This window comes from Aspergillus ibericus, assembly GCF_003184845.1.
Source record: "Aspergillus ibericus CBS 121593 unplaced genomic scaffold BO80scaffold_73, whole genome shotgun sequence".
NCBI classification, from domain to species: Eukaryota; Fungi; Ascomycota; class Eurotiomycetes; order Eurotiales; family Aspergillaceae; genus Aspergillus; species Aspergillus ibericus.
In genome coordinates, this window is record NW_020292171.1 from 48,809 (window position 1) to 76,541 (window position 27,733).

Sequence of the window (27,733 nt, forward strand, 5' to 3'; positions counted from 1 at the left end):
TTTTTTTTTTTTTTTTTTTTTTTTTTTTTTTTTTTTTTCTTCTTTTGGTTTTTGGTGATGTTGACTTCTCTTCTCTCTGGGTTTCTGGGTTATGGTTTGGTGTTTGTGGGAGTTGGTGGTGTTGTCGGATCGGATAAGATACCTCCGAGCCGTTGCATTTTGGTTGCACATTTCTGCATAGCGACACATTATGGATTTCGTGATACCTGACGTCGGTCTTATACTATTACTAGCAGCTTGGTATTATCCATCGTACGAAGTCACCCCCAATTCCAAGGCCTTGATCTGCAGCGCCAGCAATCGCGAGTAATACCGACCCAATGCCAGGTTCCCTCCCATCAGCCACAGACCGGGATGACCAGTCCGACGCCACATGCGCATTTCTCCTCGCTCGTCGAATCCCCATACATCATTGACCTTGGCACCCTCGTCGCCGAAAATGATGCGCGCCTGCGTCGACATGTTCTGGTACCCCGTGGCCAAGACAATCTCGTCCGCTGCGAGCTCCGTGCCGTCCGCAAACCGGAGCCCGTGCGGGAGGATCTCCGTGATTTCCTGACCTTGCTTCACCTGGATCTTGCCGGCAGCGATCAGCTGGCTGGCCCCCACGTCAATGTAGTAGCCTCCGCCCCGTTGCATGTACTTCAGGAGTAGACCCGCATCGTTCGGACCCCGGTCCACTCGGAAGCCGGCCCGCTCGAGCCCTTCTAGCGTGGCCTGGTCTTTCTGGTTCTGTAGCCGGGTGACCTTGATCTGCTGCGCCTTGAACAGCTCGGACGGGATGCTCCAGAGGTAGAGGTCGGCATCCTCGTTCGGGGGGCCGTCTTCCTCGTACAAGCCTTTGAGACCGATGTCGACGATCGCTTCCGACGAAATCACGCAGGTTGAGCTGCGCTGCACAATCGTCACGTTGTATCCCTTCTCGTAGTAATCTTGCGCAATGTCGTGGCCGGAATTGCACGCCCCAACTACCACCGCCTTCTTGCCTTGGGAGTTGGGGTTGGCACCGGGAAACTCGCTGCTGTGGCAGATGCGATCACCTTGGAAGGAGTCAATACCCTTGAAATCGGGCAAGTTCTTCTTTCCGGAATGACCAGTGGCCTGGACAATATACCGAGGGTGGAGGGTGCGAGTCTCCACGGTGCCATCCTCCTTGCGCCGTTGCAGGTCAATCGTCCAGACTTTCTCTTTGCCATCCCACGAGGACTTCTGGATGCCCGTTTTGGTCCACACATTCAGCTCCATCAGCTTGGCGTAGCACTCGAAAAACTCGGCGAGTTTGTCCTTGGGCGTGAAAATAGGCCAGTTCGGAGGGAAGGGAATATAAGGCAGATTGTCGAACCACACCGGGTCATGCAATACCAGCTGGTGGTAGCGTCTGCGCCAGTTGTCCCCGATGCGGTCCTCTTCGTCGATGATCAAAACGTCGATATTCAGCATTTTAAGACGAGCCGCGATGGTAAGGCCAGACTGCCCGGCACCTGTTTCAGTCAGCCTAGATCAATACGAGGGAACAAAAGACATACCGACGACCAGGACAGTCGGAGACTTGCCCTCGACATTGATATCGGCCGTGCGACGATCTTGCCAGTTCTTGCGACCCAGGTTCTCTCCATGCTGCGCGCCCACTGGCCTTTTGTGATCCACCGCTTCTGGGTGGTCAACAAAACCCACCATAGACGTGAAGAAGGTGAAAATCTTCCATTCGCCATCCTTCTCCGCCAGTCGGACCAGGCCTCTTCCCTTGCGAAGGGAGTCAGAAAGCGTGATGAAAAACAGCACTCCCGTGACGTCTCCAAACGCATCAATGGGCCCAACATAGGGTCCCTTGAAGGGTGACGAGCTGTCAATCTCAATCTTGCTGGGGAGACGGCCAGACTGGAGGAGGCTGGAGATGTTGTCTTTGCCTTTTGCAGTGTGAAAATCCCAGGTCAGACAGAGATGATCCCGCCAGAAGCCGTCTTCGAGGAACAAGTTGGTAATAGCCTGCACATCCCCCTTAGCCAAGGCCGTGTTGATCTTCTCGACGAGCTGCGACGCGACCTGGGTGGCATTGACATCGGTTGACGTGCAGGTCTGAGGGAATTTGCCCACGGGGACATTAAACGAGCCGCGTTCGACCTGGATGTTGGACATGGTGTTTGGTGCAAAGCCGAGGTCGTGCGGGGTCGGATTATTCCCCGGTGAAGGAGGAGGGGAAGCGGGGGGTTAAATAGCTTCTTGGAACCCCGCTTGATAATCAACTATCGATGCAACAGGTTAGTAAGGCTCGTGACTGGGCGGCATTCGATTCTAATTTGACAATTGGATAAAATGAAGCGAGGAGGCAGCCAGATATGCTTATGTAGGGTGAAAAGGGGTGATCGATGTGACACGACATCAAGTGGGGTTGCTGAGGGGTAACGAAGGTTGCATTGCCAATGTTGAACGGAGGAAGACATGATGAAACAAAGGAGGGAAAAATAGAAGGGAAAGCAACGAGAATAGAATTAGCATACATTGAAACAGTTATCGAGAATCCGATTCAGCGTCTCTGTTTACTCCGGTTGGTTTCTCTCCATCTCTTTAGAAGCTCGTCGGCCGAATCCTCCTGCTGTGCCTCGGATATCAATATTGATTGCTAATTTACTGGGATATATATGTTAATAAAGCTATACTTCATATCAACAAGCATCATTGGTCTAGTGGTAGAATTCATCGTTGCCATCGATGAGGCCCGTGTTCGATTCACGGATGATGCATAGCTATTTCTTCTATTTTTTACCCTCCGCACGGAGTCAGCGTAGCGTAACCCGCACTCTTTCTTTTCCTCTGCCTTTCCCTTCCTTTTTCTTCTGTTTTATAACCCCAGTGCTCGGTTAGGATGATGATACTATGCGCTGCGCTGATATGTGTCAATATATGCAATGAAACTAGTAGAGAGTGACCACTGAGGGGAATATGTACAGAGAAATCTAATTATGTAGTGCCCGAAGATATACACCCTCCAATCGTACATGTCACAATCATGTGACAACATCTCTCCTTCTCCTCCGGCTTTGACCGGCATATCGACTTTCCAGACCGAGTCGACCGAGCGCCAACGTCTCCAGCGTCTCTGTCCTGCCTCCCCACACTTTGCCTCTCCCAGAACCATCCGGCTTCCTCTGGATCGGAGGGATCCAGCACGTCACTGCCGCACCGAAGAGCATGCATGCTGCGAATACGATCATCACGTAGCCGTGGCGTCGGACCGGCGCTTCTCCAAAACCTCCTCCAAAGTTGTAGTACGCGGAGAATATTTGCACCACCACCGAACCGACCTTTCCAGCCCCCGCGCTGAGGCCATGGCAGGTGGCGCGGTAACGAGTGGGAAAGATCTCAGCGGGAATGATATAGGTTGTAGCGTTTGGCCCTATGCACATTAGCTTAAATCACAAGTTCTACGAGAAGAGGCATACCAAAGTTGAACAGGGCTTGTCCAATGACGTACAAGACCACCGCCACAGGCCCCTCTTTTTGTATGCTGATAAGCATACTGCCCAGGGCGATGAAGAGAGCCGATAGTGCGAGAAAGGAGTATTTTTGGAGAGCCACCCGGTCCAGTTTATGGATCACCAAGATGAGAAGGAGGCCGCCGATAAAGCTGCCGACGTTGAGAATGACGAGGGCATGAGTGCAACTGGCAAAGAACATGTCGTAGACGTTTGCGGAAGGGCTGTCGTTCGTCTGCCAGTAGGGTGCCGGAGCGCTCAAGTGCAGTGACCCCCAGGTCTTGGCCAAAAACTGCGGGCTCGAAAGACTGATACCGTAGAAGCCAAAATCAAGGAAGAACCAAGAAACCGATGTCGCCGCAAGAGTGCGCCAGTTCCCTTCAACCCAGAAGTACTGGGTAATATCCTTTCGCGTCAGGTGCCAATGGGAGTTCAGGGTCGCAGGCTGGAGGATGCCCGTTTGAGAGGTGGAAGATCGGTCTTCCGCCGTGATAGTCGTCAGTGAGATCGCCGGCTGCGGCATATGGTGCCAGCTTTCAGTATCCAGGGTCGGAGATGAGGAAACCGCGTTGAGATCGGTAAAAAGGGTGGTAGCATCGAACTCTGTCGTCACCGGATCATCGTCGATCTCCATGAGAAAGCGGGGAGACTCGGGAACGAAAAACCGGAAGCATGTAGCGATCGCTGCTGGAATTACACCGATACCAATCACGTAGCGCCACATCCTATCCACGGACTTGGTCATATCATCGGTGTCTCCACGGCTGGCGGCGACAACGATCAGCGACACCAGATTCGCCCAGATCTGCCCCAACGGCTGCATGAAGAACACGGAAGCCATCATGCGTGCACGATGTTTGGTCGGCGCGAATTCGCTCGTGATGACGGCACTCAGAGGATAATCTGCGCCCACCCCGATTCCCACGACGATGCGCCACCAGATAAACCAGGCATAGATGTTCATCGAATCATTCTCGCCACGAGAGGCCATAACGACACCCAGGGTCGATGTGATCATGAGGATCAACTCCAGACCGTACATCTTCTTGCGCCCGTGTCGATCAGCCAGGTACCCGAACAAGATCTGCCCTAGAAGCGTGCCGCCCAGTGTCGCGATGTTGAACAGAGTGATCTTGATCGATGAGATCTCCTTTCTCCAGTACACGTATGAAATCATCGGAAGAGCCATGTTGCTTGCAAACAGCTGCGCCAGTCAGAATCCCGTCGATTGCACTGATAATGGAAGACCGACTGTGTATCCATCGAGAAAGAAGCCAACACCCGCAACAAAGACGACTAACAGCTGGAATCCCTGGCGGTCAATAGTGTCGTACACCTGCCGAGCTCTGACCTCTCGGTCCTACCGCACCACCGCACCATCAGTACTTGGTCATGTCACGGGTGAACGGACATACCTGCTCATGCTCGAAATCCCGAGCTCGGTCGGTCTTATACCATCTCGTGCGGAAGTTGCCCATGGCAGTACTGTAGTGATCGTGCGTTCAGATAATATGTAGCAATCAATAGATGACATCATGGAGGGCCATTGCATGCATAGAATGGAGAACAATCCTGCGGCCCCCAGATCGAGGATGGAGGCCAAAGAAAAGGATCGCGCATGGTTGAAAGAAAGGAGAGGGCGAGAGGGGTAGACCCGGCCCACCATGTGTCCGGAGCACAACGGGGGCAACGTCCCTAATCCGCGAAAGTTTTCACTATGGGCAGGGGGACCGGTGATTGGCAGGCTGGGGGACGGCACGTGCAGTAGCGGCCGATGCGGGACGAGGCGCATGGGGCAGCACCCAATTCCTCGCTCCACGTGCGGCACGTGCGGGCACGATGGGGACTCATTGGGGCCCACCTGCCCACTTGGGCGCCCTTTGGCAGATGAACGAAACGCCACGAGTAGTAGCATGATCCCGGACGACAACCGGTGCCTGGCCATTGTCCGAGGTGCCTTCCACCGGATACGAGGCGATTTGGCCATTTGAATTTGCCCAGAGATAAGAGACGCTAATCGGGAGCCCGTCCTACCGGTCGGCGCGGACACGTGCTCCTCGTGCCTCGTAAGATTTCTTGTTTGATCCTTGACAATAGGGGTATAGTATTGTAGCGACTGACTCAAGGCGAAAAAAGCAATGTGCAATCCTCCGTACCAACGCCAACCAAACTCCTTGCTGCGAGCTCGTGCAATCGAACTAGATGCTGTGCCAATTCCCAGCCCGCTTGCTATGGGTATCATGTCCAAATCTATGAAGGGTATTAAGTTATGTGGTGTGCTCGGTGAGAAATCGACAGAATTCTTTTCGGTCTATACAGGTCAGAGGTTGAGCGATTAGAATCACAGAGAGCACAACATACCCGAGTCGTCAAGAAACTGGATGGATAATGTCTTCATCTGCGAGAGAATGTCAAAGTTGGGCTGTAACTGGAGAACCACTGGCTTTCCCGCCTTCTTGCCCGGATTGAAGCTGTCGATGCAGGTGACCGGGATGGAAACATAGCGCTTCAGCTCTTTGCGTTGGGAGTTGGCAAAGAATAGGATGACCTGTTTCCCGTTATGGCCACGTAGGATGCGAAGGTTCTGGCTGATGCACTCTTCTCCTCTCCCTTTGGATTTAGCCTCTGCAATGCCCGCAATGAAGACCAATCTCGAGCCCAGTATCAGTTCCTGAAATTGCACGCAATCTGCTTCGATATCAGCAGAGATCAACACCGAAAAGCCTAGCTACCGACCTTTCCAGTCTTCAAAGGTATAGGAAATTTGCGCGAGAAACACAGTTTGAGCTGATTGAACAGTTTGTTCGTCCATGAAGGAAATACGAAGCGATGGCTCATTCGGGAGTTTAGGATGCTCGAGGTGAGGGACTGGAAGCTTTGTGTCGTTGACTGGGCGTGAAAAGGCAAATTAGCGAGGTCATTTACTGGTCTTCTGGCACACATACAGGTATGGACTAGAGGCGTCTGCTGACCCGGCCCTCCACCCAGTTCAAGGCTTTTTAAACTGCCGGTGGCATCCTTGCGGATATCAATGTAGGTGTAGCGTAATTTGAAGAGCTTGTTACTTCGAACGAAGGAGCTGCAGTAGCTGTCAGCATACGTTGTTGTCATAAAGCAGCCATACGAACATGGTCACAGAATTGTTTAGCGGTAAACGGCAAATGTCGTCGTACAAAGAGAAGCACGAAGCCTGCCTCGACCGGGATCCAATCGAGGACGCCGTGCGGCTGAGGGGAGGAAGGAATGGAGGCGAGGTGCCAAAGCTGGGAGTGGAAGAGTTCGTAGAGGAGGAGACTGTGCTTTCGCGTCGAGACACGGAGAGCGGAAGAGGCCAGTCCTCCGCATCAAAGTGGGAGCCTGGGGGGCTCATGGCAGACGCAAGGGGTTAAGTAGCAACGGCTCCGACCTTCTGCTGTGCACAGTGCAACGCGGCGGGTAACTGATGGGCGACGATCGTGCGGATCCCCAGAAGCTGATCAAATGAAGGGTCCAGGACAATTGCATCATTCCCTAGGTAACTTCCCACTGCACAAGTCGCCAAATCGTGCGAAGCGAGCGGCGGGCTGATCGAGGGCGAGGTTATAAGGCGAGTGCTCAGTTAGGCAAGTGATAAGGATATGCTGGAGTGGGCGCCATAGGAACCTCATGCCCAGGCCCAGGGCGGGGGAACGGCGGACAACGTGCTCGAAAGGGGCCCTGTGATTTGAGACTCCCCGGCGACGGGTGGAGCCACATCCCTGTAGCCGGTACACCTCGTGGTGATATGGATGGTTCGAGATGGGCTTTTAGAATGGTGTCAGTGCTCCAAACTGGTGAACAGAGACGCTGCCCCGATATCCACCCACCTATTATAAGACCCCCTCGAGGAAGTCGTGCGCGTGTGGATAGGTCCCCGCCGGTCATGGAGTGGATGCGGCTAACTCCTGGTGGATCCGAGTCCTGGGGTGGGAGCAATAAAGCCATTTGTTTTCGATCAGTCGGTATTTGCTCGGGTGCATCGGGTCGGCAGGATGACCACCTGTACGGAGTAGGCAGGCTTATGTGCTGTAGTCCATGCCGTGCATGAAGGATGAAGGAAGAGGCACCAAGTGGTGGTGCATCCTCAGACGATGATCACGTGATATGGATCAGATTGGCACCGGGTTGCCTTACATAACACACGCGCTTGCCTCCTCCGACTGCATACAGTATTCCGTACGTATATAACTGGCTCCAGAACGAAAAGGTAGTATTAGTCTATGTACTTCTATAAGGACAGCCCTATCTACATGGGGCATCCTCAGATCAGAAAGAAACGAAACCAGATGCAGAACACCAAAACTCCGGCTAGGCTTCGCGAAGCTTGACAAAACACAATGCAGGATCGGCGTACAGCCGGGCAAGACGAAGCGAGCGACCAGCTGTCGGCAGCATGAATTGGCAGGCGCTTCATCACGGGCCATAGAGCGTGATCCACAAAGCCGCTATAAATTAGGGTATATATATGCGATCGGAAGCAGAACATCTTCAGAGCCATGTCAGAAATCCTGCGGTATTGTATAAAAAACGCTTTCTGAGGCGACGACCAGCGCGCGACGTTCGGGACATGGCAGGCACTCACTTTATAGACAAACACGCCGTAGCCACAGGACTGGGAAAGGTGGCGCGCAGGCGACGCGACAACTCACATGAGCCAAAGTAGAGTGACATGCCCACGATGGGCAATACCGTGGAGGCAAACCATTATATCTATGATGTCCAGTCGCGATTGTCGTACGGGCCGAACTCATCCAACCGGTAGTCGTAGCCTTGCCTCCGCCATAGCCACGAGGTGATGTCGCGCAGTAGTAGTTCCGCTGCGCACACCCGTTCGCGAGGCAATCCTCGTTATCGAACCAATGACCAATCCCAGCCCTGTCCTCCAGCACATATTTATTGAAGGGGCTTCTGAGCGATGATGCGGTAACTCGTCGTCACCAGTCGCATGGTGTCCATCTTGATAAAGGCCTCGCCATCGAGACACAAGCGGTTGATCAGGGTCTTAAAGTGGCGGGGCAACACGTGGGTCTTAACGAGCCCCAGAATGACCTGGCGCATGGAGCGGAAGTAAAAGTCGACCTTGTCGATCAGCGGCGCCTGCAGGCCTCCGACACTGGCGTTATCCGATCGAACGACGGTAAATCCCGCCTCGGTCAGGGCCTTCTCGAGGCTCTCGGGGGTGGGAGTGCCCACGGCGCCGATGAGAGGCTTGACGCGACGCATGAGTTCGGCATGCTCGGGGTTGCTCGGATCGTAGTCGGGCAGGCTAGCCCAATCGAGGAGGGAGATCTTGGCACCGGGCTTGACGACGCGGTAGATTTCGCGGAAGAGGGCCGGGAGATCCTTGCACAGACTGAGGGCTTGGATCTGGTAGAAGGCATCGAAACTGGCGTCTTCAAAGGGAAGGGGCAAGGTGTTGAAGTCCTGGACGACAAAGTTGTTGTTGGAGAAGCCGAGCTTCTCGTTGTACGCGCGAGCCTGGGCGATCTGGTTGGGATCGATGTTCAGTCCCGTGACATGCGCGCCGGAGTATTGCGTCATGTGCGCGGCGACTCTTCCGCGCCCGCAACCGAGATCCAACACGTGATCGCCGGCGGTGAGGCCAATGTCCTGCGCAATTGACTCCTCGTACAGCAGCTGGTTCTCCAGCACGGTCGCCTTTTTGCTCATGAACGGGGGGATGTACATCTTCTCGACGTCGCCCAGCGCGCACAGGTGGTTGAGCACCCCATAGTATGCCTTGAGACAGTCGCCCACCTTCGCCTGATAGTCCGGTCCCAGCGTCTCAACCATCTGTTTCTCATCCGACCAGTCCAGGTTGTAGATGACGTAGGATGCCATGAAGTCATCGACCTGCTTGGGCGTCAGATTGTTCAGATAGCGAAACGCCTTCCAAAAGGTCTTCCATCGCTTGGGAGACGCTGAATTGTGAAGATCCGGACGGGTCGAAGGGAACTCCTTGTTGGCAAGCTTCTGCTTCTCAACGGCGTCCAGCGAGCTGCTCTCGGAGCTCCGCCCGGACTGGCGCGACGCCAAGACGTTGGTTTGAGTTTCCATTCTCCAGCTAGAAGTTTAAAGAGTCAAGTTGCGGAGTTGACAGCAGCAGCGACAGCAGCAATAGCGACAGCTGAGAGCAGCGACAACGGAGCGAGGATTAAGAGGGAGAGGGATTGGGGAGGGTGACAAGACAGTGGAAGGCTAGAGACGGCGGTTATTTCGTGGTTCAGAAAGTGCCATGCGCCAGTCGCAATGCGATATCTTCCTCTTTTTTTTGCTCAAAGGCGGGGCTAGGCTTAATTTATAAGCACTGCAACGAAGGGAAATTTTTTTTTTTCTGACTCCTCCTTCCTGTAACAGACAGTCCCTCTGCAACGGCGCAAGGCGGCGCCGTCGGGGGTCTTAATAATATCGATTGATTTGCCGTATGACCTGCCATGGGAAGTTAGTGATGGCCACAGTGGATTTCTGTTGTCACCGGATCTGGAAAGCATCGGAAGAGTCGGAAGTGGCAGGTCCAGAGCAGCACGGGAAGAGACGGCAGCGACGAACCGGAGGATGGAGATTGGAGACTCATGGGCGATGCGCGTTGGCTCTGGCTCCGTTGTTTAGGATTGGAATTTGGTGACTAGTACTCCGCAGGTCTCTGCTCACAGGAATCGACCCCCTTGTTGGTTGGTTCACTTGGTTGGGGGGTAAGCTACTTCTGCTACGACATCAACTACGACTAGTTCGTTATCAATCCTGGTATGAGTCAAGGGTCTCCCGGTCACAACACGGACCTCTTTTCCCCTCTGATCACCGGAGCTACTTCATGCCACTGGCCTGCAGTTCGGACAATTGTCCACCATTGATTGCCAGCAGGCCTTGTACGTAGTACTTCAGGCCGCCTACCCTCCCTGGATATAACGGGCTTTGGGCGGTGATAGTGGATAGTCACCATGGAAGGATGAGATGGTCAGAGAAGCTGCTAGTGCCGGAGCTAGTGCTGTGCAGCTGGATCAATGCCCACTTCCCAGGGTACTCTACTGACTAGTGTCGGTGACCCATCCAGGGTGCTTGCTGACGGAGAACTCATGGCCATCAGCTCTACGCTGGTCTATTTGTTCCTGGTGCGCCAAGCCGTCCCCAATGCGTAGTGGGATGCAACAGGCCCATCCCACGGATGAGCTGATCAATGGGCATCCGCCGTGCCAAATGAGCACGGCCTTGGCAGCAAAGGCTTACCTGTGGTGCTTGCTGTGCTCCCGAAGCCGGCGGCGGTTTATGACTTCGAAGACCTTCATACGAGGATTGTGAGCAAAGCTTGATTTTTTGGTGATGCTCCATCTAAGTTGCTCGCCCTATAGGGATGCTGCGGCCTGGGTGTTCAAAGTTGAGATTGTGTTAGGGTTTGGGAGCCATGGACGTTCGGGGGTTCTGTTTCACTGCTCATGGCGGTATTACTCAAGAAATTCGAATTTTCCTCATGCTTTGTGCTTTGGGCTTATGGTTCCCGAGCGGACTGCAAAAATTTGCAGGATGAGCGGCTCTGACGGGGGGGCAGGAGTGGCTGGATCAGGCAATTCACCGCGCAATTCAGCGCGCGTCGGACTTTGAGCCGAGCATCCGCCCCACCCGCGCCCTGCTGGCTGCGCTGCTCGCTCGCTCGTTTCCGTATTTCCGACCATCTCTGGTCTTCCGTCTTCCGTATCTCCTTCCTCCGGCTCATCTCCGTTGATTCCGTTCCTCTGGTTTCCTCTGTTCTGTGTCAGACCTGGATGTCTTGGTAAGCCGTTCCATTCTTTTCACTCTTCCAGCGAATTCTAGGGTCCCAAATTGGGCTTGCGGCAACCAAATCCCAATTCAAATCGTATTCGGATTGCTTTGAGAGGTGGATCTATCACCCACCACCTCAGTCGTCATCGGCCATGGAGATCCTGTGAGGCCACTGCGCGATGATCACGAGCTCATCCACCGTTTTGATGCGGAGGGGTTTCGCGCTCACCCGTCCGGGGATCTCGTCGTATTTACCTCATGGAGCATGGATTGACGGTCGCAGTCAATATGGAGGCCATCCTGCGGAGACGACTAGATGGATGGATTGATTGCTCTTACGTGTGTGTAGGCCAATCTGGAAATGACGTGGCTGGTCGGGCCTGGCCAGAGCCCTCGCCATCCCTGCCCGTGCAGCTGCCGCTGGTGGTCCGACCCTTTCTTTGTCCTCGCCGACATGCGGCCATGGATCGTCGCTCGCTTGATACGACGTGTGACAACTGACAACCGAAGGGACGGGATTATCACTGAACATCATGCGCCTTTTCCACGACCCTTGATTTTTTTTTTTCGCACTATCATGACAGTCCCCACTTTGCTCCGCTCGGACTCCGACTCTATCCTCCTCATGGTAGTTATCCCAACGACAGTCCTTGAGAGTATGGTCTCCGACAGATTTTCGCCCACAGTCGCATTCCTTCTAACCCCGAATTGCATTTTTCTTATTAAGTAAAAATAAATGCAAGGAGAGCCCTAGTGAAGTTTTCGCGACGACCTTGCACGTGACCACACCTATCACTAGCAACACCCGCACTCTTCCGTAACCCTCACCACTGGCCAGGATGTCTCCCAACGATTTTCATCAGGATAAAGCTTCGGAAAACAGTATACAACATCGAAAGACGTCCAAATAAGCTTATATTTTAAGTCCAGCCCTCCCCGAACCCTTACAGCAGGTCATCCTCCAAACAGAGCGTTCAGCGGCCAGGTCCCAGGCCCACCCATTAGGCAGCCAGATATCGACTATATACCCCGGGTACATCGCAGCGGGACGATGGACCGAGAATACCAGCCTACCAGTCTTGGATGCGATCAGCTGTTCCCTCCCGGGTGGCGACCACCGTGCGAATCTCCAATCATCGTGCGGTGGCCGTGGGTGAGGCAGTAGGTGATAGGCCGCGGACAGTGGCCTCGTGGGTACCGCCGTAGTACTTGTTTCGAGGAGGTGATCTCGGTGTGCTGAGATGTACCTTATTGTAGAAGGAGGTGGGTTGAGTGGGCTGGTGGGTGGGTGGGTGTCTTCTGCCGTTTCGTCGGTGGACTCAGGGTCCTGTAGGGTTGTCATTCCTGCTCCGATGGTGTCTTACCAGAGCCGAGAGGTGCTCTCATTCGTGCATCTCGATCCTGCTGGATGATTAAGTGGTATTCTTTGTCTTATCTAAGCCTTCGTTGTTTGTACGGCTACCCCGGGTGTGTCTGGCCACTCTGGGAGGGCTTCCGGGGGGCGTAAGTTTTTGAGATTGAGCTCAGCCATCCAATCAAGGACAGGGAAGCGAGCTTGAAAGCATGCAGGAAATATTACCTAAACCGGGGTAGCTTTCCCTTGCTACATGTTCTAGTAGCACATCGGATGTACCGGGAACGATAGCTGCTCATGAATGAGCCAACATGACGGCGATATGCAGACACCACAACCACATAAGCAGAGATTACAACAATCGAATACAACTGAGAGGATACTACCGTATCTTAGAATACTTACAACATCAATCCAAACACTAACCTGCCCATCGTCCATCTCCGATCCGACATACCGCCGTGAAGAACATACATCACACCCGCACTCAGGGAATGATCATCCCAAGTCACGAATTTCATCACTTCGGACTACCTACATGAATGAATGACACATTCTCGCTCTTGCGTAAATAACCCGTTATTTCCTGTCTCCTTATTTTGTCTTTCTTCTCCAAGCTCCCTCCTGAATAGATTGCGACTTGATAATATAATCTCTGGTTAGATTCCATATTTCTTCCGATTCATAAGATAAAAGGAAAGATTATTTATACTCTACTTACACATTAGAAAGCATATACGTTGATTTATAGAAGCTATAGTATCGCTAAATAAATCCGAGTCGGGGTATCCTTCGGACTATGTACCTTAGCAGTAAGGTACCTCCGTATCCTTAGTCCTGGTGGAAAACATACTTACTAATACGTGACACATTACCTAGACAATAAACCCAGCCGTATCCACTCGATATGAGACAGCACGAAGTAAAGTTCGACTGAATAAAATCCAGAGCCCAGACAGAGAAAGGTCTATGATCTACTTCAGCCGACGAGGGGTGAGGGGGGGGTACATACTCCACCTGAACAATGAAATCAGAGGTATGGTCTGTCTGCTTTAGTTGGTCTGCGTCTTTCGAGCTGAACTTAGATTCAAAGTTTATGTTAGTTTTACTAGTCGCGGATGAATTGTCTGTTGTGTGCAACAATCTGCTATTTTATTTTATCGGGTGAATGGTCGTGGATTTCAGTACGTATGGCTCGGCATTTGCGAGGAATAGGTAGAGTAAGTTCGATCTTATCCTTTCACAGGAAGGATGGATGCCTGCTTGTAGCTAGTTGTAGCTTATGAACAAGTGCTAAAACATAGGCGTCTCGAAAGTCTTTCGAGAAGAATGTTATGAAATGCCCTGCGTAGCCGTAACCGTCTGGTTAGTTTAAGCTCCCAGACACCATTCCCTACCACGAACAGTGTCCACCATCCACCCGCAGATCCGCCCCCGTCATAAAACTACTTCCATCCCCGAGCATGAATAACACCGGCGCTCGAAACTCATCCACTGTACTTAACCGGAACAGCATGTTATCTCCCACCCACTGACTCTCCATTCCGGGTTTTTGGAGTGCTTCGGCCGTCGCTGCGGTACGGATATAGCCGGGGGAGAGGGAGTTTACCCTGATGAGGGGCATTCCGACACGGGAGCCCCATTCTGCTGCTAAAGAGCGAGTGAGTTGGTGCACGGCCGCTTTACTGGCGTTGTATCCGGCAGTATCGACGCCCTAGTGACATGTTAGGATTACTCGACAGACAGGATTGGGGAATGTTAAGAATACCTTATTCGACACATATCCACTCATACTAGCCACAAAGACTATACTTCCCGTGGTATTTGTCCTCATCACCTCCCGGGCAGTAGCCTGTGCGATGAGAAACGTCCCGGTGACATTAATGTCAAGTATACGGCGGAACGAGGAGACAGGAAATTCCGTCGCAGGGCCATTTCGAGATAGTCCGGCACAAGCGACCAGGCCCTTGAGCGGGTATCGTAGGGCAGGGATGAAGTGGGCGAAGGTCTTCTCCACAGCAGTTTCGTCCGTCACGTCGAGGGGGTAGTAGGTCAGTTGGCATGAGTATCTGGTTGCAGCGGCTTTGACTTCGTCTATGATCGAGGATTGAGATTAGCGTGATTCATGTTTCTTATTGGAGTATGGGCTCACTCCAGTTCGAAGCGGTCGGATTGGGTGCGAGATCAAGGCAGACGACATCGCCGCCGCTTTCCAGAATGGCGATTGCAAGTGTGGTTCCTAAGAAGCCGGTGGCGCCGGTGACTAAATATGGTTTCAGATTAGTTGAAGTGCTGCTGGAATATAGATAGGGGATCTCGCTTATGATGGTGCGGTTATCGAGACGAAAGAGCTCTGAGACAGGGCGTGAGGGGTCGCCTTGGGATGGTTTGGCTTCGCGGAACTCGAGGCCGTGGACGTTGCAGTCGCTTCGCATGCTCATGGTGGAGATGGTGACCGGGAAGAGATACCGAGAAGTTATGTGATAGAAGAGGATAGAAGAAAAGGTAGGTTTCCTTATGGAACAAGAGGAAGAAGAAGCCAGTATACGGCATCCAGGACCTCATACCCCTCATAAGGCGGGGCTGTCTCTTCCTTGTTGATGCATGGAGAGTCAGGCTGCATGCAGTGACCCCTCACGGATGACGGCCCGTGGGAAATGATCTCCGGCGATTTCGTGCACCTCTCCCAAAAGGGAACAGTTAAAGGCTTAGACAATAAGGCTAGCAGGTGTTTGGTTCATGGTCCTGTGCTCGTGCCAAAGTATTACACCTCCATCTAAGCGCTTCCTAGGACAAGCGCTAAGCTTGATGATCTCTGCAGGACAGGTCCGTCGACGATACCAGCAAACCTATTCAGCAAGTGAAACAGACATTTTTGTGATGGAGCTGGACCTTGTCGTATACAAGGGTCATGATTACGATGCCGGATGAAGTCCCGACCTTGGTAGCGATATACCATGCCTGCGTGGCGCCGAATCGGATGGCGTTGTCACCGGAGACGACGACGATCCAGCTGGGGCCGTTCTTCTTGATTTCAGGAATCAGGACTTTAGATTTAATGGAAGCACTTCGCACATAACATTGAACGGGCGGTGAAATCCTCAACCGTGACATAGATGCCGGGCTTGTTAAGGCATGACCACCAGTGAAGATATCGAAGCACATCTGTTGACCTTAGCCCAGAGTGGTATAACACATTTTAGCTCAGTTTCATCACAGCAAGGCCGGCTGGCCCAATGGTAAGGCGCTTGACTACGGATCAAGAGATTGCAGGTTCGAGTCCTGCGTCGGTCAACTTTTTTGGTTTTTTGGAAATCCATCATGCCTAGACAGGTAGGTGGGTTAATTTTTTTGGTCCCTCTCATTTTCTTGTACTCCATACGACTGGAAGCTTTTGCCTATGGTAAATTCTGTTAGTACGCCAATTACTGCACGGATGATGCAGGGGTTCCAGAATACAATTGCCTGGAAACGCACCGGTTGTCTTTGTTGATAGTTACGCCGGGAACACTCGTGTGGTAGCCATGTACCTGCAGTATCCATAGTACCTGGCCGATCTAGTACAATTTAAGTGTGTAATGAGTGCGGTTGGTGTGTTTATGATGGGTCCTTACAATATTATTCGCCGGGGCTCTCCAGTTCTGGACAGGTTTCTCATTGAATTGGTGTACCTTGACCAGGAATGCTTCTTTGATAAACAGGCGAAAGATCTATCCAGTGCGAACTTCGATTGCAATTATCAAGAAAAGGGTCTTATAGAGGGAATGACGACTGTGAATATCAGGAATCACCAACTGCGTAACCCGTCTTATTCGAGGCTAAAATCGGGTTGATATGGTGGGTATCACTACGAGAGCATTTATATAGAGCTTGGTGTGTCGGGTATGTACTCAGAGATCAGCGGTGAGTATGACCAGGATGGTCTACGGTGAGGTTGCTATTGGAAACGGGTTAAGGACGAGATAGGTCGGTTTATGCAGTTGAGTGTTCATCACCGTCGGTGATATATTCTGGTGACCCACATGATTGAGGATCCACCATCGTAGAGTCAGATCTGCATTCCAACCTGTAAGCTCTTCCAGCACGCCCACTGGTGATGGGGCACTTCTGCGAGCTTAAGCAATACATCGACCAGGCATTGGCATAGCTAGACAGCTGTTGTCGCAAAGCGCAATTTCCCTCGAGTTCCGGGTTTATCCGTTCTAACTCGGGTATCTGCTTCCATATGCTTCACCCCACCCTCTTCGGCTTCTATCTGGGTGAGTTGATCACAAGGAATTCAGGGTAAGGTTCTTTGGCCGCTGGTCAGCTCAGAGCTATTTCATCATCGGGTCGGTGGCAGTTGCGAGATGGGAGGCGTTGCCAACGAAGCTGCTTCACTGGCCGGTCGTTAGGAAATCGGTAGCTTGGTGCTGATAAGGAAGTCTTTATCAGTATGTGGGTCAAAGCTCAGCTTGCTCATCATTTGCTAGATAGATGAAAATATCCAATGCAACTTCACTGAGAATGTCCACAAGCTGTTCAAAGTATATAGCTGACATGTTGACTCGACCGCAATTAAACCATAGTCCTCAAGTACCCCAAAAACATGAAAGAAACCTCCATAATCCGATATGGTGTAGTGGCTAACATCGCCGTCTCTCACACGGCAGCCGGGGGTTCGATTCCCCCTATCGGAGCTCAAATTTCCTTTTTTGACAATTTGTCTTTTTATCTGCACGTAGTGTAAACCTAGGACCTTACTAGACACTGTTTTGGTGTCAATAGATATCTAAAGGGGTCTGATGCCATTCATATCTTTGCCGTGCAGCCGGCATCGACAATCTGATATCAATCTGTTTGGCGCTTCCGACTTTTGCGATGAAATCTTCGAGATGGGATTGGCGCAAGCCCATGAAAGGCGAGCCTACACAGAGAAGATTGTTAATAACTGGTCAAGTGTAGGTCTGCTATACAGCATGATCAAGAGTATCCCGTTGAACCAAAGCTAGGCACTATACATGTGGCCTCTGTAAAATATCACTTAATTGCTAAGTTGTAAATATGAGAGTCTTGATCAAGCCATGATGAGGTCATTAAGATCTTGTTGTTTGGGAAGAGCTAAAATATGAATATGACAGATTAGTCGTACAAGTACGTCCTCTGGCTGGGACATGTCTTTTTGGCCGGGTAGTCTGTTGTATAGATGTGGAAGTATCAACGGGATGTAGACGAACAAGATGTATGAACTGATCACTAAGTCGCATAATTTAGGGCATAATGAACCATCACCAACAGACGCAGAGTCAGAAAGGCCATCTTGTATTTCTATCTATCTAACCACGCACAGCATACTGACGTAGTGTTCATGATGTTGGAACAGCAACCTCATTCACCCTGATTGATCGACAATCTAAGAAAGCAAGCGACGGTCTCGGCTGCCTTCACACCCTCAGGTCTGACTTCTACTTCGGTTCCATTCGCTTTCATGCCCTGACCGTTCTGATCAGAATTGAGTTCTTTGGCAATATCGGCAATCTCAGGAACCTTAACAGTCACGAAGTCATCGGACTTTTCAAACTCTTCAGTAGCTCTTTCCTCCACAGAACGCACCCTTTCCCGACCATCAGACAAGAAGGCCATGAGAGCACTTTGGCGGGCTTCCAAGCGCTCGACATTCTTTTTGGCCGCATCTATCCTTCTAGTGAGCATCCGTAGCTCATTTCTCTGTACCAATTAGTACTTATGTATCGAGCGGTGGCCGCTCTGATAGTGAGGGGTGGATGCCATACAGCTTGTATGCGAGACCAGTTCGCGAACTCGCTGCTTTTCTTTCGGTGATTCATTTTGCGCCTTTGGCTGGCGGGAGTCTAGGACAAAAAGCTATTAATGTGTGGACACAAGACATAGAGATATAATGGGGAGTTAGGTACCTGGGGAGCCATAGTTGGATTCCGACAAGTTATTTCCCGGTCGTGTTTATCTGAGTGTTGGAGGAGACCTTCGCCCATGACGGTAATGGGGACGGAATCGGTGGGCATTACTTTGAGACGGCTGGCTAAACGGATGTCGATGATCTCGGGAGAAGACGCAGATGGATGATATCCAGAGCGGAGTGTAATAGAAGTAGAATTAGAGAACGACGCTCATACGATGCACGGTATGGATAGGAGTGTGATTTGCGAGTGTGGGTAGATGTACTATCGCAACAGGCGCAAGGTCTCTGCTGGCTTGGTCTATCGAAACTGCCGAGGTCATTTCATATGGCAGGTGCAGGACACATGGAATCAAAATTTACCTGACTGGTCTTTCCTCATTCTATTCGCCAGGATAAGGATTTAGCTTTCCTACTGCCTCAATGTACGAAGAATATGTGAAGGCGTTAACATCTCATTAGACAAGTAATGGTTCTCAATGATAATAAGAAGAGAGAAAGGGGAAAAAAAAGAGCGAGCTCAGGCATTCTCTTCCTCCCCTCACCCTTTTCCTTCCCTTTGTTCCTTCTCTCCACCACTGCATTTCTGCGAGATTTCCGCCTTACAGGCCTCCCCAGTTATTATGCTCATCTCTGTCTTCTGTATGAGATCCATGATTGCATCAGACTAATGTGCCTAAAGACTATATCACATATCAGTACTTGTATTATCACGCAAAAGGGCGACTTGCACCTGAGTTTAGTTGTTCAATATCAAGCCGCGACGTCACACCTTTTGTCTCTGGAATTAACGGTTAGGTCTTTCCTGGATATCTCTTCATTAGCAGGAATGCCCGAGTCTCGAGCTTCAGGACGTTTAAATTACCGTGGTATCGCTGGTAGCCTTCGCTAAGTCCTTTTATTCTTGTCCTTTCGTGTTGTAAAGCTTCTCGATGAATATGAGTTACTAACATCCCTCGGTTCCCTCTGCAGGCTACTTCAAGTGGATCATGTCTCCTCTTCCTCCTCCCGCTCCTCCGGAACTTGAGTCCACCAGATAGACCATTGCTCCAATATCCTCATATAAAGGCAGACTTATTGGGAGAGCCTGCTTCCTAAGGAGGCGAATATTGGGGGAATGACAAGAGTGGAAAGCAGGATATCGTGCCTACTTAGAAGCATACGCAGACAAACAGGGTTTGCTGGTCACTGCCAAACCAGGCCATCGACCAAGGAGGATAACAGCCAAGAAGAAAAGATGTCTTCCAGGACTATATCGAATCGGTAGAGAGAGCTACCCTGGATTACAGGGCAGAGCATAGATACGCATATACCTCGCGAGCAACGGTCTCCCAACGATACTTCTTTGTGGACCTGTTCTGATGCCTCTGGCCATTTCTTCAACCTTGGGGCGCACCTTTCCTATGACCATGATGCTCTATACGTATTCTGAGAAGTTACCTACGCTTCATGTCTATTTGATCGGTCATTTGAATGCTGCTGGTCGCGAAGCCTCCGCTCGAGATAGCAGACGAGGTGTCCTCTGCCGTGCAAGGCAGTTATTTAGCTGAAATGCGCTTTCTGGTACATTTATCGGCCTTTTAGTATTATTCCCAAGCTGAAATGTATATATTACGGCTAGTGGTCATCTATATATCTACTCCCAAAATTTAATGTATGAAGAGAGCAAGGGAACATGGACAGGAGATAGGGTGGCATATAGGGGGAGAGGAGAGGAAGAGGTGCTTTTTCAGGCTTACATCTGTCTTTGTCAGATTGACCTCGCATCTGTTTCAGGCAAGTCTCGGTGGCAGGTGTCTCTTTGAGACCTCCCTGTGTGTTCCACTGGCAGGTCTCTTGCATAGATTCCTATGGCTTCATCAGCCGCCTGGGCGGTGATCAAGTTGACTATCACCTCTTGAAGAGGCCAGCTGGTTGCTGGGTAATCAAGGAGAGCGGAGAAGGAGCGGGGCTGACGGATGGAGAGAACGTAGGCAATGCGAGGATGGAGAGGGTGGTGATGAAGGTTGTAGAATGAGGGGGATTGATGAAGGAGGGAGGAGAGGTGAAGATGGGTGGAGAAGAGAAGGAAAGCGAGGCTAAAGATGTTCTCAATCATACAGCCTTGATCACGCGATCTCGTACCGCCAGTGTAAGTATTACGGTCTGTAGATCGATGCATTGTACCTATTTAGTTAAGTATATTCACCTTGATGATATACAACATGTAAGATTGGGATGTGCTGTGTTCAGGGGATTGCTGTCTGTAAGTATATCTCGTAGCCTGGCATCTGGATTGTTGTTGCTAGGTGATAAATTCTCAGAAATATAAGATCTCGTTGATCTATACATCATGCCTTGGATGCCCATACTCTGCCATGTCTGTCAGAAGTCCCTTATAAAACCAATGCAAGATACTTTGCAAGTGTAGGTATAGCGGCTGTGATCAAGTCACAGAAGCAAAGAAATGGAATCGTGTATTAGTAAAAGAGATAGTCTATACTCTATATAATGGCTCACCAGACCAATATCACAACCACCCTCAAGTCCATACGCATCACCTTCGCAACCTGCGAAAACCCATTCCCCTAATCTGCTTCCCAAACACCATCAGAACAACCACCCCTCCAAATGCAGGAATTGTAAACAGCCCAGAAGATCCAAACACCCATCCAGGACCAAAGCTATTGTTCCATGGTGTGATGAATACAGTCGTGAGCAATCCCAAGATAAGTCTCCAGATGCCCAATGCCGCCGCCACCTCTGAAACATGATTCGGGAAACACTCGCAAAGATATGTCATTGTAATAGGGAGGGTCGATATTGCACCCACACTAATCAAAAGGTATCCAAGTGCCAAAATCGCCCAGTGGAAATGATACTCCAGGCTTGCCCCAAAGAGGCCGAGACCGATGGGGAGCAGAACCACTGGGAACCAGAGGCAGTGGAGTCTGTATTCTGGACTCCATTCCGTAGGTTCGATCTCATTCGCTTTGGTCTTTCGGCGAAGGATGTAAAATGGAAGTCTATCGCTGATGAAATGGCCGTACACTTCTACCAGGAGGACGCCGATTGTTTGGGTAATGGTGACTAGTATTTTTGTTAGCGAATTGGACGAAGACAAAAAGGTCTGGGGGAGTACATGAAGCCACTGCCATCTTCGACATGCCGTATCCACCTTCATCTCGGGGAGCCTCGAGAAATGTAACGTTGAGGACGAAAGCCATTGTAGCGAAGCCAAAGTCAACCATGATGAAGAATCCTATTATGACAGAGACAGGGGAGAATGTGACAAGCAGGATATCGTAGAGAATAAAAATCTTCTCATCATTAGTGCCAATTAATAATGTTAATGCAAAAAGTAATTGGACTCACAAACTCCATCCAACTAACCCTAGACGACGGCGGTATTGCCCTTCCACATGCGTAGGTATTCCACCTTCGCTGTAACAAAGAGACTTTTGTTTGCTCATCCTCAGTAAAGTACGTATCTTCGAGAAGGGCGAGAATCAATACAGCCAACACGCCGTTCAGCGGCACCGTATACCAGAAAGAAATTGTCCAGGAAGTCCGCCCATCGATATATGCACCTATTGTCGGACCCATCGAGATCCCCAGGAGATAGGGAATGTGGATAAAATGGAGGCATTTGCCTCTCTGATGGCGAAAGAAGGTCTGCAAAACGACTTCCGAGCCAAGTATCAAGGGAACGCTTGCGCAGAGACCAGAAACAAGACGGGATATCAGAAACGGGGTGTAGTCTGATGGGGCGGTCATCAGAGCGGACCACACTGAGGTGAGAAGCTGGCCGATAGTCGACCAGAAGAGGCAGAAGCAAGAACCGTACCGACGGCTAAGAGGAATGATGAGGACGGCACCGACAATGAGGCCAATTAGAGCGAATGATACCTATTGCTTTCAGTGATATGCTTCTATGGCCCTAGTATGCCACGTACGGAGAGAGAAATCTGAGTCGCCGTCTTATGGTAAAGCGGCACCTGGAGGTATGATCCTTGCGTGTTCGTCAAACAAGTAGCTTCACAGACAAAGCAGGCAAGCGCCCAAATTGCGAGCGTAAGGTTTTTCTTTGAAGGCTCCCAGTTCTGACTCCTCGTCAACTGTTGCTCGCACTAGCTCATTGAAGAACATACCAAAGGATCGTTGGGGTTGTCTGATGGCTGTGGGTCGAGCACGAGGCCATCAGGAGTGGTTTTGAGGCCATGAACGGCCGCCTGGGGCTCCTCGTCCTTGAGCATGGTAGTTGATTTGAGGATGGATAGGTCGTATCCGACAACCACCGGGGTTCATGACGAGGTTCATGATGGTGATGAGGCCTTCCCCTTGCGTCTGAGTAAGCTAAATACATCCCACCGCTGATAAGCTTAACGATGTTATTGTATAGCCAAAGTGCTCATTCCTGGATTGCCGGTTTCTGCGGCATTGAAGAAACTCCGCGGATGTTGGGGAAGACGCAAGCGCAAGTCATGCAGGACTCTTGCAGCCGGTCCGAGCTCTCCTCTCTCCCTTTCCTCTGCAGCGATACCCGACCACCCCTCTTTCATCCTGTCTCATAACCTCAAAAAGTCTTTATCCATCGGAATCACTACAATACCCGCAGAATGACTGTGACTGAATCACCTTTTACCATTGACAACCTTCCGTATGGGGTGATTTCCACCCCCGAAAAGCCAACTCCGAGATGTGCCACGGCTTTGGAAGAAGACGCCATCGACCTGAGTGCACTCGAAAGAGATGGATACTTTAAGTCCATTCCAGGGTTCGAAGGCGAGGTCTTTTCCATGGTAGCTAACGAAACCCCCTTCTCCTCTCCCTCCCAGTTCTAACTCCTTCAGCCAACCCTAAACACGTTCGCCTCTCTCCCCAAAGAAACGCACGTCCAGACCAGAGCAGCGCTTCTCGACCTCCTTTCGGACAATGATATTCGCAAGGCCTATGCCATTCCACTGTCGAAAGTGCAAAACCACCTTCCGATGGAAACGAAGAACTTCAGCGACTTTTACTGCTCGCTCGAGCACACTAGAAATGTACGTCTACTCTCATACCCATATTCCAACACTGACATGAGAAGTGCTCTGAGCTCTTCTCCCTCAAACCCCCACCTTCATGGTTCGTCATCCCCTCCGTTTACAACGGGAGGCAGAGCAGTCTCCGTATTTCCGGAACTCCAATCCGTCGACCCTGGGGTGTGACAATCGATCCTAACAGACCAAATGACCCTCCTGCCTTCAGACCCAGTTCACGCTTCGACTTTGAGCTGGAAATGGGAGTTTATCTATCTCATCCTCTTCCCCCTGGAGAGATTCTCGACATTAACAACGCAAAAGACCACATATTCGGCCTAGTGATACTAAATGACTGGTCTGCAAGGGATATCCAATCGTTTGAGATGGCGCCGCTGGGGCCATTCCACAGCAAGGGATCTGGAACAAGCATTTCGCCGTGGATTATACCTATTGAGGCATTGGAGGGATCACTCTGCCATGCTAGGCCGCAGGATCCCGCCCCGTTGAGACATTTGGCCTGGAAGGGCGAGGAAGATGAGGCTACGTTTGATATTGAGTTGACTGCGAGGGTCATTCGTAAGTTTACCCTCCCTTCACCAACACCATACTGATGGCTTCAGGGAAGGGTAAATCATACACAGTTACGGAAACGAATCTAAAGGAACTCTACTGGACACCATTCCAGCAGATTACTCACCTTTGTAGTGCCGGCGAGGGCCTCTCGACAGGTGATATTTTTGGAACCGGCACCATAACCAGTGATGTTCGTCATCTCCCTAAAATATCCATCTGTACTAACAGGAAAAGCGTACCAACGACCAAGGCGAGCAAATCGGAGTTGCTTGTCTTCTCGAACGGGGTCTGGAAAGGAATATTCTCTCTGAAGCCAGCAAGGATGGTCTGCAGTTTCTAGAAGACGGGGACGAGGTGGTCATGGAAGGATGGTGCGTCAACCACCTCACTGGGGGAAAATTCGGCTTTGGGGAATGTCGTGCCATGATTCTTCCTGCTTTGGCTGAGGGATCGTGGGAGTGATGTCGCTTCACAAGTACCCACCGCGCGATTGTATTGCTGCATGAATACCATGAACTAGTATGGAGTACGGAGTACTCCATACTAGTTCATGACATCTGCCTACATCAAGATATAAATTGTCTACGGGAATCCACACAAAGCCACATGACCCCCTCAACCAATCAAAGATCCACCAGGTTAATCCCCGAGTAACCTACCCAATACGGAATACACTCACATAGAAGACGCATCGCCAATCCAAGAATGCAAGATAAGCCACCTACCTTGATGGTGCTCCCTTCATTCCGGACTCAGACACACGTCATACCATCGCCAATCAAAATAACCCCATCTTCAGTCTACTTATAAAATGTTATTCCGATCCTCGGAGATTAACTCGGTATCCATCGAGTGAGACTCCCCAACCGACCACATCCTATCTCATCCCTTGCTGACTACCTATTGTCGACAGCGAAAAAAGAAGGGTAGGGATCGACAGTGCTACCTATCCCACTATTTATGTAATCCTAAAGAAAGAAGGTCAGATAAGATAAACGACATAGTAACATGATAACAATAAACGTTGGGACATGTTATATTCTACCTTCTACGCCAGGGATATACTATTATTCCCTTTGATCTGTGTGGTTCTTGACAATAAACAAAGCATAGCACGACGAACACCAGCGTAGTAAGTAACATTACATTTGATTCACCGCAGCTATCGGCTAAAAGTGTGTCTGAGATTGGTAATCTGGGGTTGAACCACTTACTTATTTCCTACTATAGTATGGGATTAGGTCGCGCAGGATACGGTTCCTAGGAATAGAAGTTTGGAATAAGTGCGGGGATTAAAGCAAATGTAAAACATAAGGTTAGTTGAGGTAGTCAGCAAAATGAAACCCTCTTGAGTCATTTTACCAGCCAGTCATCGGACAGGTGGCCATGAGGGATTAATTTGGGGGAAGGAAGAGGGGGTAGAGGCGGGGGCGCCGCACAAACAACGCCTTCTTCCACATTACGAGCTCGGGAGCACTCAGCTACTTGATTTAACACCTGGACTTTCGCTTTGGATTTGTTCTAGCTAAATTCATTCCTATTGTCATCAAACATAACCATGAATCATCACCCATCAAGGGTTGATTCGCTTCAACGGGGCGCTACGAAATCAGGGCATCGCATCGAGGTGGCATGGACGGCGTGCAACCGCATCCCTCATGCTTGAGCTTCGAGTCATGGATAAACCATGCCGATGGAATATGCACTCCTGCCCATGAGTCCTGTCGTTAAATATGGCAAGCCATCGTCCCTGGTCGGAAAAGCCCTACTCAGATGCTGACGATGTCCACACTGTCGCGTTGCGTCAATGTTCCAAGTTTAACCCAATGCACTCTTCACTAGGATCCCACCCGTCATCCTAACGATTTGTTGTGTTTAATTCTCAAGGGTGACCTTGACCTTCTTCTCGGGTGGGGGAACGACCTCATTCTCGGCCGCGCCGGTGAGGGTCGGGAGCTCGGTGACAGCCTCCTTGATGATGTCCAAAGCCTTCTGGATCTCGTCATCGGTGATCACCAAGGGTGGCGCCAAACGGATGATGTTCTCGTGGGTTGGCTTGGCCTAAACGGAGTCAGCTTCTGATTAATCACGCAGGCCAGCAAGGTAACTTACCAACAGACCCTTGGACTTGAGCAGCATGCAAAGATCCCACGCGGAGTGTCCGTTGGTCTTGGACTCGTCGATAACAATGGCATTGAGCAGGCCCTTGCCGCGCACCGTCTGGATGACGGGGCTTCCAATGGCCTGCAGACCGTCGCGGAAAACGTGACCGAGCTTCTCAGCGCGCTCGACCATATGTTCCTCCTGGACGACCTCCAGCGCGCGGATAGCGACCGCACAGGCCAGCGGGTTACCGCCATAGGTCGAACCGTGGGTTCCCGGCTCGATGGTGAGCATAACGTCCTTCCGACCCAGTACGGCGGAGACGGGGTACATGCCACCGGAGATGGCCTTGCCCAGCAGCACCATGTCAGGCTTGATTCCGCTCCACTCGTGGCAGAGCAACTTGCCAGTGCGAGCAATACCGGTCTGGATCTCATCACAGATCAACAGCACGTTATGCTTGTCACACAGGGCTCTGGCCTCCTGCAGGTAATCCTCATCGGGAACCACGATGCCCGCCTCGCCCTGGATGGGCTCCACCAGGAAAGCGGCCAGATTAGGCCCCGCCTTCTCGAAGGCCTCCCGCAATGCCGCCTTATCGTTGTATGTGATAGGCTTGTCCGTTCCGGGAATGGTGCAGCCGATACCGGGCAAGTAAGGGCCATAGTTCTCGCGCGACTCAGGGTCAGACGACAGGGAGATGGCAGCGAACTGGTCGAGACATTGATTAGTTCGATTTTAGGTGAGGAAGCGAGGGGTTATCTGGGCGCTTACCGTGCGTCCGTGGAAGTTGTTCTCCGCACTCAGAACGACCGCCTGATTCTCCGGGATCCCCTTCACCTTATAGCCCCACTTACGGGCGATCTTGATGCCGGTCTCGACAGCCTCCGCACCCGTGTTCATGGGCAGGACCATGTCGAAACCGAAATACTTGGTGACAAACTCAGCGAAGCGGGGGAAGACATCGTTGTAGAAGGCACGGGAACTAAGGGTCAAGCGAGAGGCCTGATCGACAAGAGCAGCCACCAGCTTAGGATGGCAGTGACCCTGGTTGACGGCCGAGTATGCGGACAGGAAGTCGAGGTATTGGCGGCCCTCTGGATCCCAGACCGTGGTGCCCTGTGCGCGAGCAAAGACGACAGGAAGCGGGTGGTAGTTGTGAGCGGCGAACTCCTTCTCAGCCTGGATGGCCTCCTGGGTGGTGGCAGCATGGTACGAGCTGACGCCGTTCACGCCGTTGGTTTTATGGGTTCCATTGGTACCGTTGGACGCCATGGTGAAAGGAGAGAGGGGCAGTCGATGTGTTGAGTGGGTGAGTAAGTGAGTAGATGGGAGGGTGGGGGGGAGAGACAAGGAGAAATAGTGATAGGAAGAGGAGGGACGGGGTATCTGAAGTATAAGATAAGAAAGAGCGGACGAAAGAAAGTGGGAGAGACGTGGTATAAGAAGGACGAAGCCACGGACGGGAGAAAAGCAGCAGCGCCTGGAATGCTTCACCGATTGGGCTCGCCAACAAGAGAATTGTGACTGAATATTTTTT

General features: G+C 51.2%; 10 protein-coding genes and 3 non-coding genes across 13 annotated transcripts; 4 read left to right on the top strand and 9 right to left on the bottom strand.

Moving 5' to 3' along the window:
* BO80DRAFT_469340 (flavin-containing monooxygenase) lies at positions 1-2,306 on the bottom strand. Its single transcript, XM_025723005.1, has 2 exons — positions 1,527-2,306; positions 1-1,481 (listed from the first exon to the last, which is right to left on the bottom strand). The coding sequence occupies exons 1-2, from the start codon at positions 2,134-2,136 to the stop codon at positions 244-246; spliced, it is 1,848 nt and encodes a 615-aa protein (XP_025569830.1). The 5' UTR covers positions 2,137-2,306; the 3' UTR covers positions 1-243.
* Positions 2,307-2,670: 364 nt separating this feature from the next.
* On the top strand, positions 2,671-2,741 carry BO80DRAFT_t292. Its single transcript has one exon. It is a non-coding gene; the product is annotated as a tRNA-Gly (tRNA).
* A 264-nt stretch (positions 2,742-3,005) lies between these two features.
* BO80DRAFT_368630 (phosphate transporter) lies at positions 3,006-4,951 on the bottom strand (the record flags this gene model as incomplete). Its single annotated transcript, XM_025716347.1, has 4 exons — positions 3,006-3,394; positions 3,441-4,677; positions 4,726-4,833; positions 4,889-4,951. The coding sequence occupies 4 exons, from the start codon at positions 4,949-4,951 to the stop codon at positions 3,006-3,008; spliced, it is 1,797 nt and encodes a 598-aa protein (XP_025569831.1).
* A 651-nt stretch (positions 4,952-5,602) lies between these two features.
* On the bottom strand, positions 5,603-6,955 carry BO80DRAFT_261680 (uncharacterized protein). Its single transcript, XM_025714748.1, has 5 exons — positions 6,602-6,955; positions 6,419-6,552; positions 6,210-6,362; positions 5,835-6,161; positions 5,603-5,784 (listed from the first exon to the last, which is right to left on the bottom strand). The coding sequence occupies exons 1-5, from the start codon at positions 6,841-6,843 to the stop codon at positions 5,741-5,743; spliced, it is 900 nt and encodes a 299-aa protein (XP_025569832.1). The 5' UTR covers positions 6,844-6,955; the 3' UTR covers positions 5,603-5,740.
* Positions 6,956-7,528, bottom strand: BO80DRAFT_261679 (uncharacterized protein). The gene is made up of 2 exons (XM_025714747.1): positions 7,319-7,528; positions 6,956-7,255 (listed from the first exon to the last, which is right to left on the bottom strand). The coding sequence occupies exons 1-2, from the start codon at positions 7,434-7,436 to the stop codon at positions 7,068-7,070; spliced, it is 306 nt and encodes a 101-aa protein (XP_025569833.1). The 5' UTR covers positions 7,437-7,528; the 3' UTR covers positions 6,956-7,067.
* Positions 7,529-8,149: 621 nt separating this feature from the next.
* On the bottom strand, positions 8,150-9,842 carry BO80DRAFT_261658 (class I SAM-dependent methyltransferase). Its single transcript, XM_025714746.1, has one exon. It carries the CDS (start codon positions 9,546-9,548, stop codon positions 8,385-8,387), a length of 1,164 nt encoding a protein of 387 aa, XP_025569834.1. The 5' UTR covers positions 9,549-9,842; the 3' UTR covers positions 8,150-8,384.
* A 4,151-nt stretch (positions 9,843-13,993) lies between these two features.
* Positions 13,994-15,186, bottom strand: BO80DRAFT_497688 (short-chain dehydrogenase; the record flags this gene model as incomplete). Its single annotated transcript, XM_025724094.1, has 4 exons — positions 14,921-15,186; positions 14,753-14,863; positions 14,369-14,694; positions 13,994-14,314 (listed from the first exon to the last, which is right to left on the bottom strand). The coding sequence occupies exons 1-4, from the start codon at positions 15,039-15,041 to the stop codon at positions 13,994-13,996; spliced, it is 879 nt and encodes a 292-aa protein (XP_025569835.1). The 5' UTR covers positions 15,042-15,186.
* A 636-nt stretch (positions 15,187-15,822) lies between these two features.
* On the top strand, positions 15,823-15,894 carry BO80DRAFT_t293. The gene has a single exon. It is a non-coding gene; the product is annotated as a tRNA-Arg (tRNA).
* A 1,313-nt stretch (positions 15,895-17,207) lies between these two features.
* On the top strand, positions 17,208-17,279 carry BO80DRAFT_t294. Its single transcript has one exon. It is a non-coding gene; the product is annotated as a tRNA-Glu (tRNA).
* A 688-nt stretch (positions 17,280-17,967) lies between these two features.
* On the bottom strand, positions 17,968-18,425 carry BO80DRAFT_450156 (uncharacterized protein; the record flags this gene model as incomplete). The annotated part of the gene is made up of 2 exons (XM_025721793.1): positions 17,968-18,306; positions 18,372-18,425. 2 exons carry the CDS (start codon positions 18,423-18,425, stop codon positions 17,968-17,970), a joined length of 393 nt encoding a protein of 130 aa, XP_025569836.1.
* A 2,585-nt stretch (positions 18,426-21,010) lies between these two features.
* BO80DRAFT_393824 (polyamine transporter) lies at positions 21,011-22,760 on the bottom strand. Its single transcript, XM_025717271.1, has 5 exons — positions 22,645-22,760; positions 22,450-22,596; positions 21,869-22,402; positions 21,636-21,813; positions 21,011-21,583 (listed from the first exon to the last, which is right to left on the bottom strand). The coding sequence occupies exons 1-5, from the start codon at positions 22,747-22,749 to the stop codon at positions 21,051-21,053; spliced, it is 1,497 nt and encodes a 498-aa protein (XP_025569837.1). The 5' UTR covers positions 22,750-22,760; the 3' UTR covers positions 21,011-21,050.
* Positions 22,761-23,037: 277 nt separating this feature from the next.
* BO80DRAFT_497690 (2-hydroxyhepta-2,4-diene-1,7-dioate isomerase) lies at positions 23,038-24,715 on the top strand. Its single transcript, XM_025724095.1, has 5 exons — positions 23,038-23,295; positions 23,347-23,538; positions 23,583-24,093; positions 24,138-24,280; positions 24,325-24,715. Exons 1-5 carry the CDS (start codon positions 23,113-23,115, stop codon positions 24,550-24,552), a joined length of 1,257 nt encoding a protein of 418 aa, XP_025569838.1. The 5' UTR covers positions 23,038-23,112; the 3' UTR covers positions 24,553-24,715.
* Positions 24,716-25,581: 866 nt separating this feature from the next.
* Positions 25,582-27,588, bottom strand: car2 (ornithine-oxo-acid transaminase). The gene is made up of 3 exons (XM_025720567.1): positions 26,968-27,588; positions 26,203-26,904; positions 25,582-26,151 (listed from the first exon to the last, which is right to left on the bottom strand). Exons 1-3 carry the CDS (start codon positions 27,466-27,468, stop codon positions 25,966-25,968), a joined length of 1,389 nt encoding a protein of 462 aa, XP_025569839.1. The 5' UTR covers positions 27,469-27,588; the 3' UTR covers positions 25,582-25,965.
* Between the last annotated feature and the right edge of the window lie 145 nt (positions 27,589-27,733).

Excerpts from the sequence above, each read along its gene's own strand:
- BO80DRAFT_469340 (XM_025723005.1), bottom strand. The coding sequence starts at position 2,136 with ATGTCCAACATCCAGGTCGAACGCGGCTCGTTTAATGTCCCCGTGGGC. Across the intron at positions 1,482-1,526 it reads TCCGACTGTCCTGGTCGTCG|GTGCCGGGCAGTCTGGCCTT; the intron begins GTATGTCTTTTG and ends TGACTGAAACAG.
- BO80DRAFT_261680 (XM_025714748.1), bottom strand. The coding sequence starts at position 6,843 with ATGAGCCCCCCAGGCTCCCACTTTGATGCGGAGGACTGGCCTCTTCCG. Across the intron at positions 6,363-6,418 it reads GACGCCTCTAGTCCATACCT|TCAACGACACAAAGCTTCCA; the intron begins GTATGTGTGCCA and ends TTTCACGCCCAG. Across the intron at positions 5,785-5,834 it reads CCAGTTTCTTGACGACTCGG|ACCGAAAAGAATTCTGTCGA; the intron begins GTATGTTGTGCT and ends TGACCTGTATAG.
- BO80DRAFT_261679 (XM_025714747.1), bottom strand. The coding sequence starts at position 7,436 with ATGGCTTTATTGCTCCCACCCCAGGACTCGGATCCACCAGGAGTTAGC. Across the intron at positions 7,256-7,318 it reads TCGAGGGGGTCTTATAATAG|CCCATCTCGAACCATCCATA; the intron begins GTGGGTGGATAT and ends CCATTCTAAAAG.
- BO80DRAFT_261658 (XM_025714746.1), bottom strand. The coding sequence starts at position 9,548 with ATGGAAACTCAAACCAACGTCTTGGCGTCGCGCCAGTCCGGGCGGAGC.
- BO80DRAFT_393824 (XM_025717271.1), bottom strand. The coding sequence starts at position 22,749 with ATGCTCAAGGACGAGGAGCCCCAGGCGGCCGTTCATGGCCTCAAAACC. Across the intron at positions 22,597-22,644 it reads ACAACCCCAACGATCCTTTG|AACTGGGAGCCTTCAAAGAA; the intron begins GTATGTTCTTCA and ends ACGAGGAGTCAG. Across the intron at positions 21,584-21,635 it reads GAAGATGGCAGTGGCTTCAT|TCACCATTACCCAAACAATC; the intron begins GTACTCCCCCAG and ends CAAAAATACTAG.
- BO80DRAFT_497690 (XM_025724095.1), top strand. The coding sequence starts at position 23,113 with ATGACTGTGACTGAATCACCTTTTACCATTGACAACCTTCCGTATGGG. Across the intron at positions 23,539-23,582 it reads CGCTCGAGCACACTAGAAAT|TGCTCTGAGCTCTTCTCCCT; the intron begins GTACGTCTACTC and ends TGACATGAGAAG. Across the intron at positions 24,281-24,324 it reads CCGGCACCATAACCAGTGAT|CGTACCAACGACCAAGGCGA; the intron begins GTTCGTCATCTC and ends TAACAGGAAAAG.
- car2 (XM_025720567.1), bottom strand. The coding sequence starts at position 27,468 with ATGGCGTCCAACGGTACCAATGGAACCCATAAAACCAACGGCGTGAAC. Across the intron at positions 26,905-26,967 it reads ACAACTTCCACGGACGCACG|TTCGCTGCCATCTCCCTGTC; the intron begins GTAAGCGCCCAG and ends TGTCTCGACCAG. Across the intron at positions 26,152-26,202 it reads TCAAGTCCAAGGGTCTGTTG|GCCAAGCCAACCCACGAGAA; the intron begins GTAAGTTACCTT and ends GACTCCGTTTAG.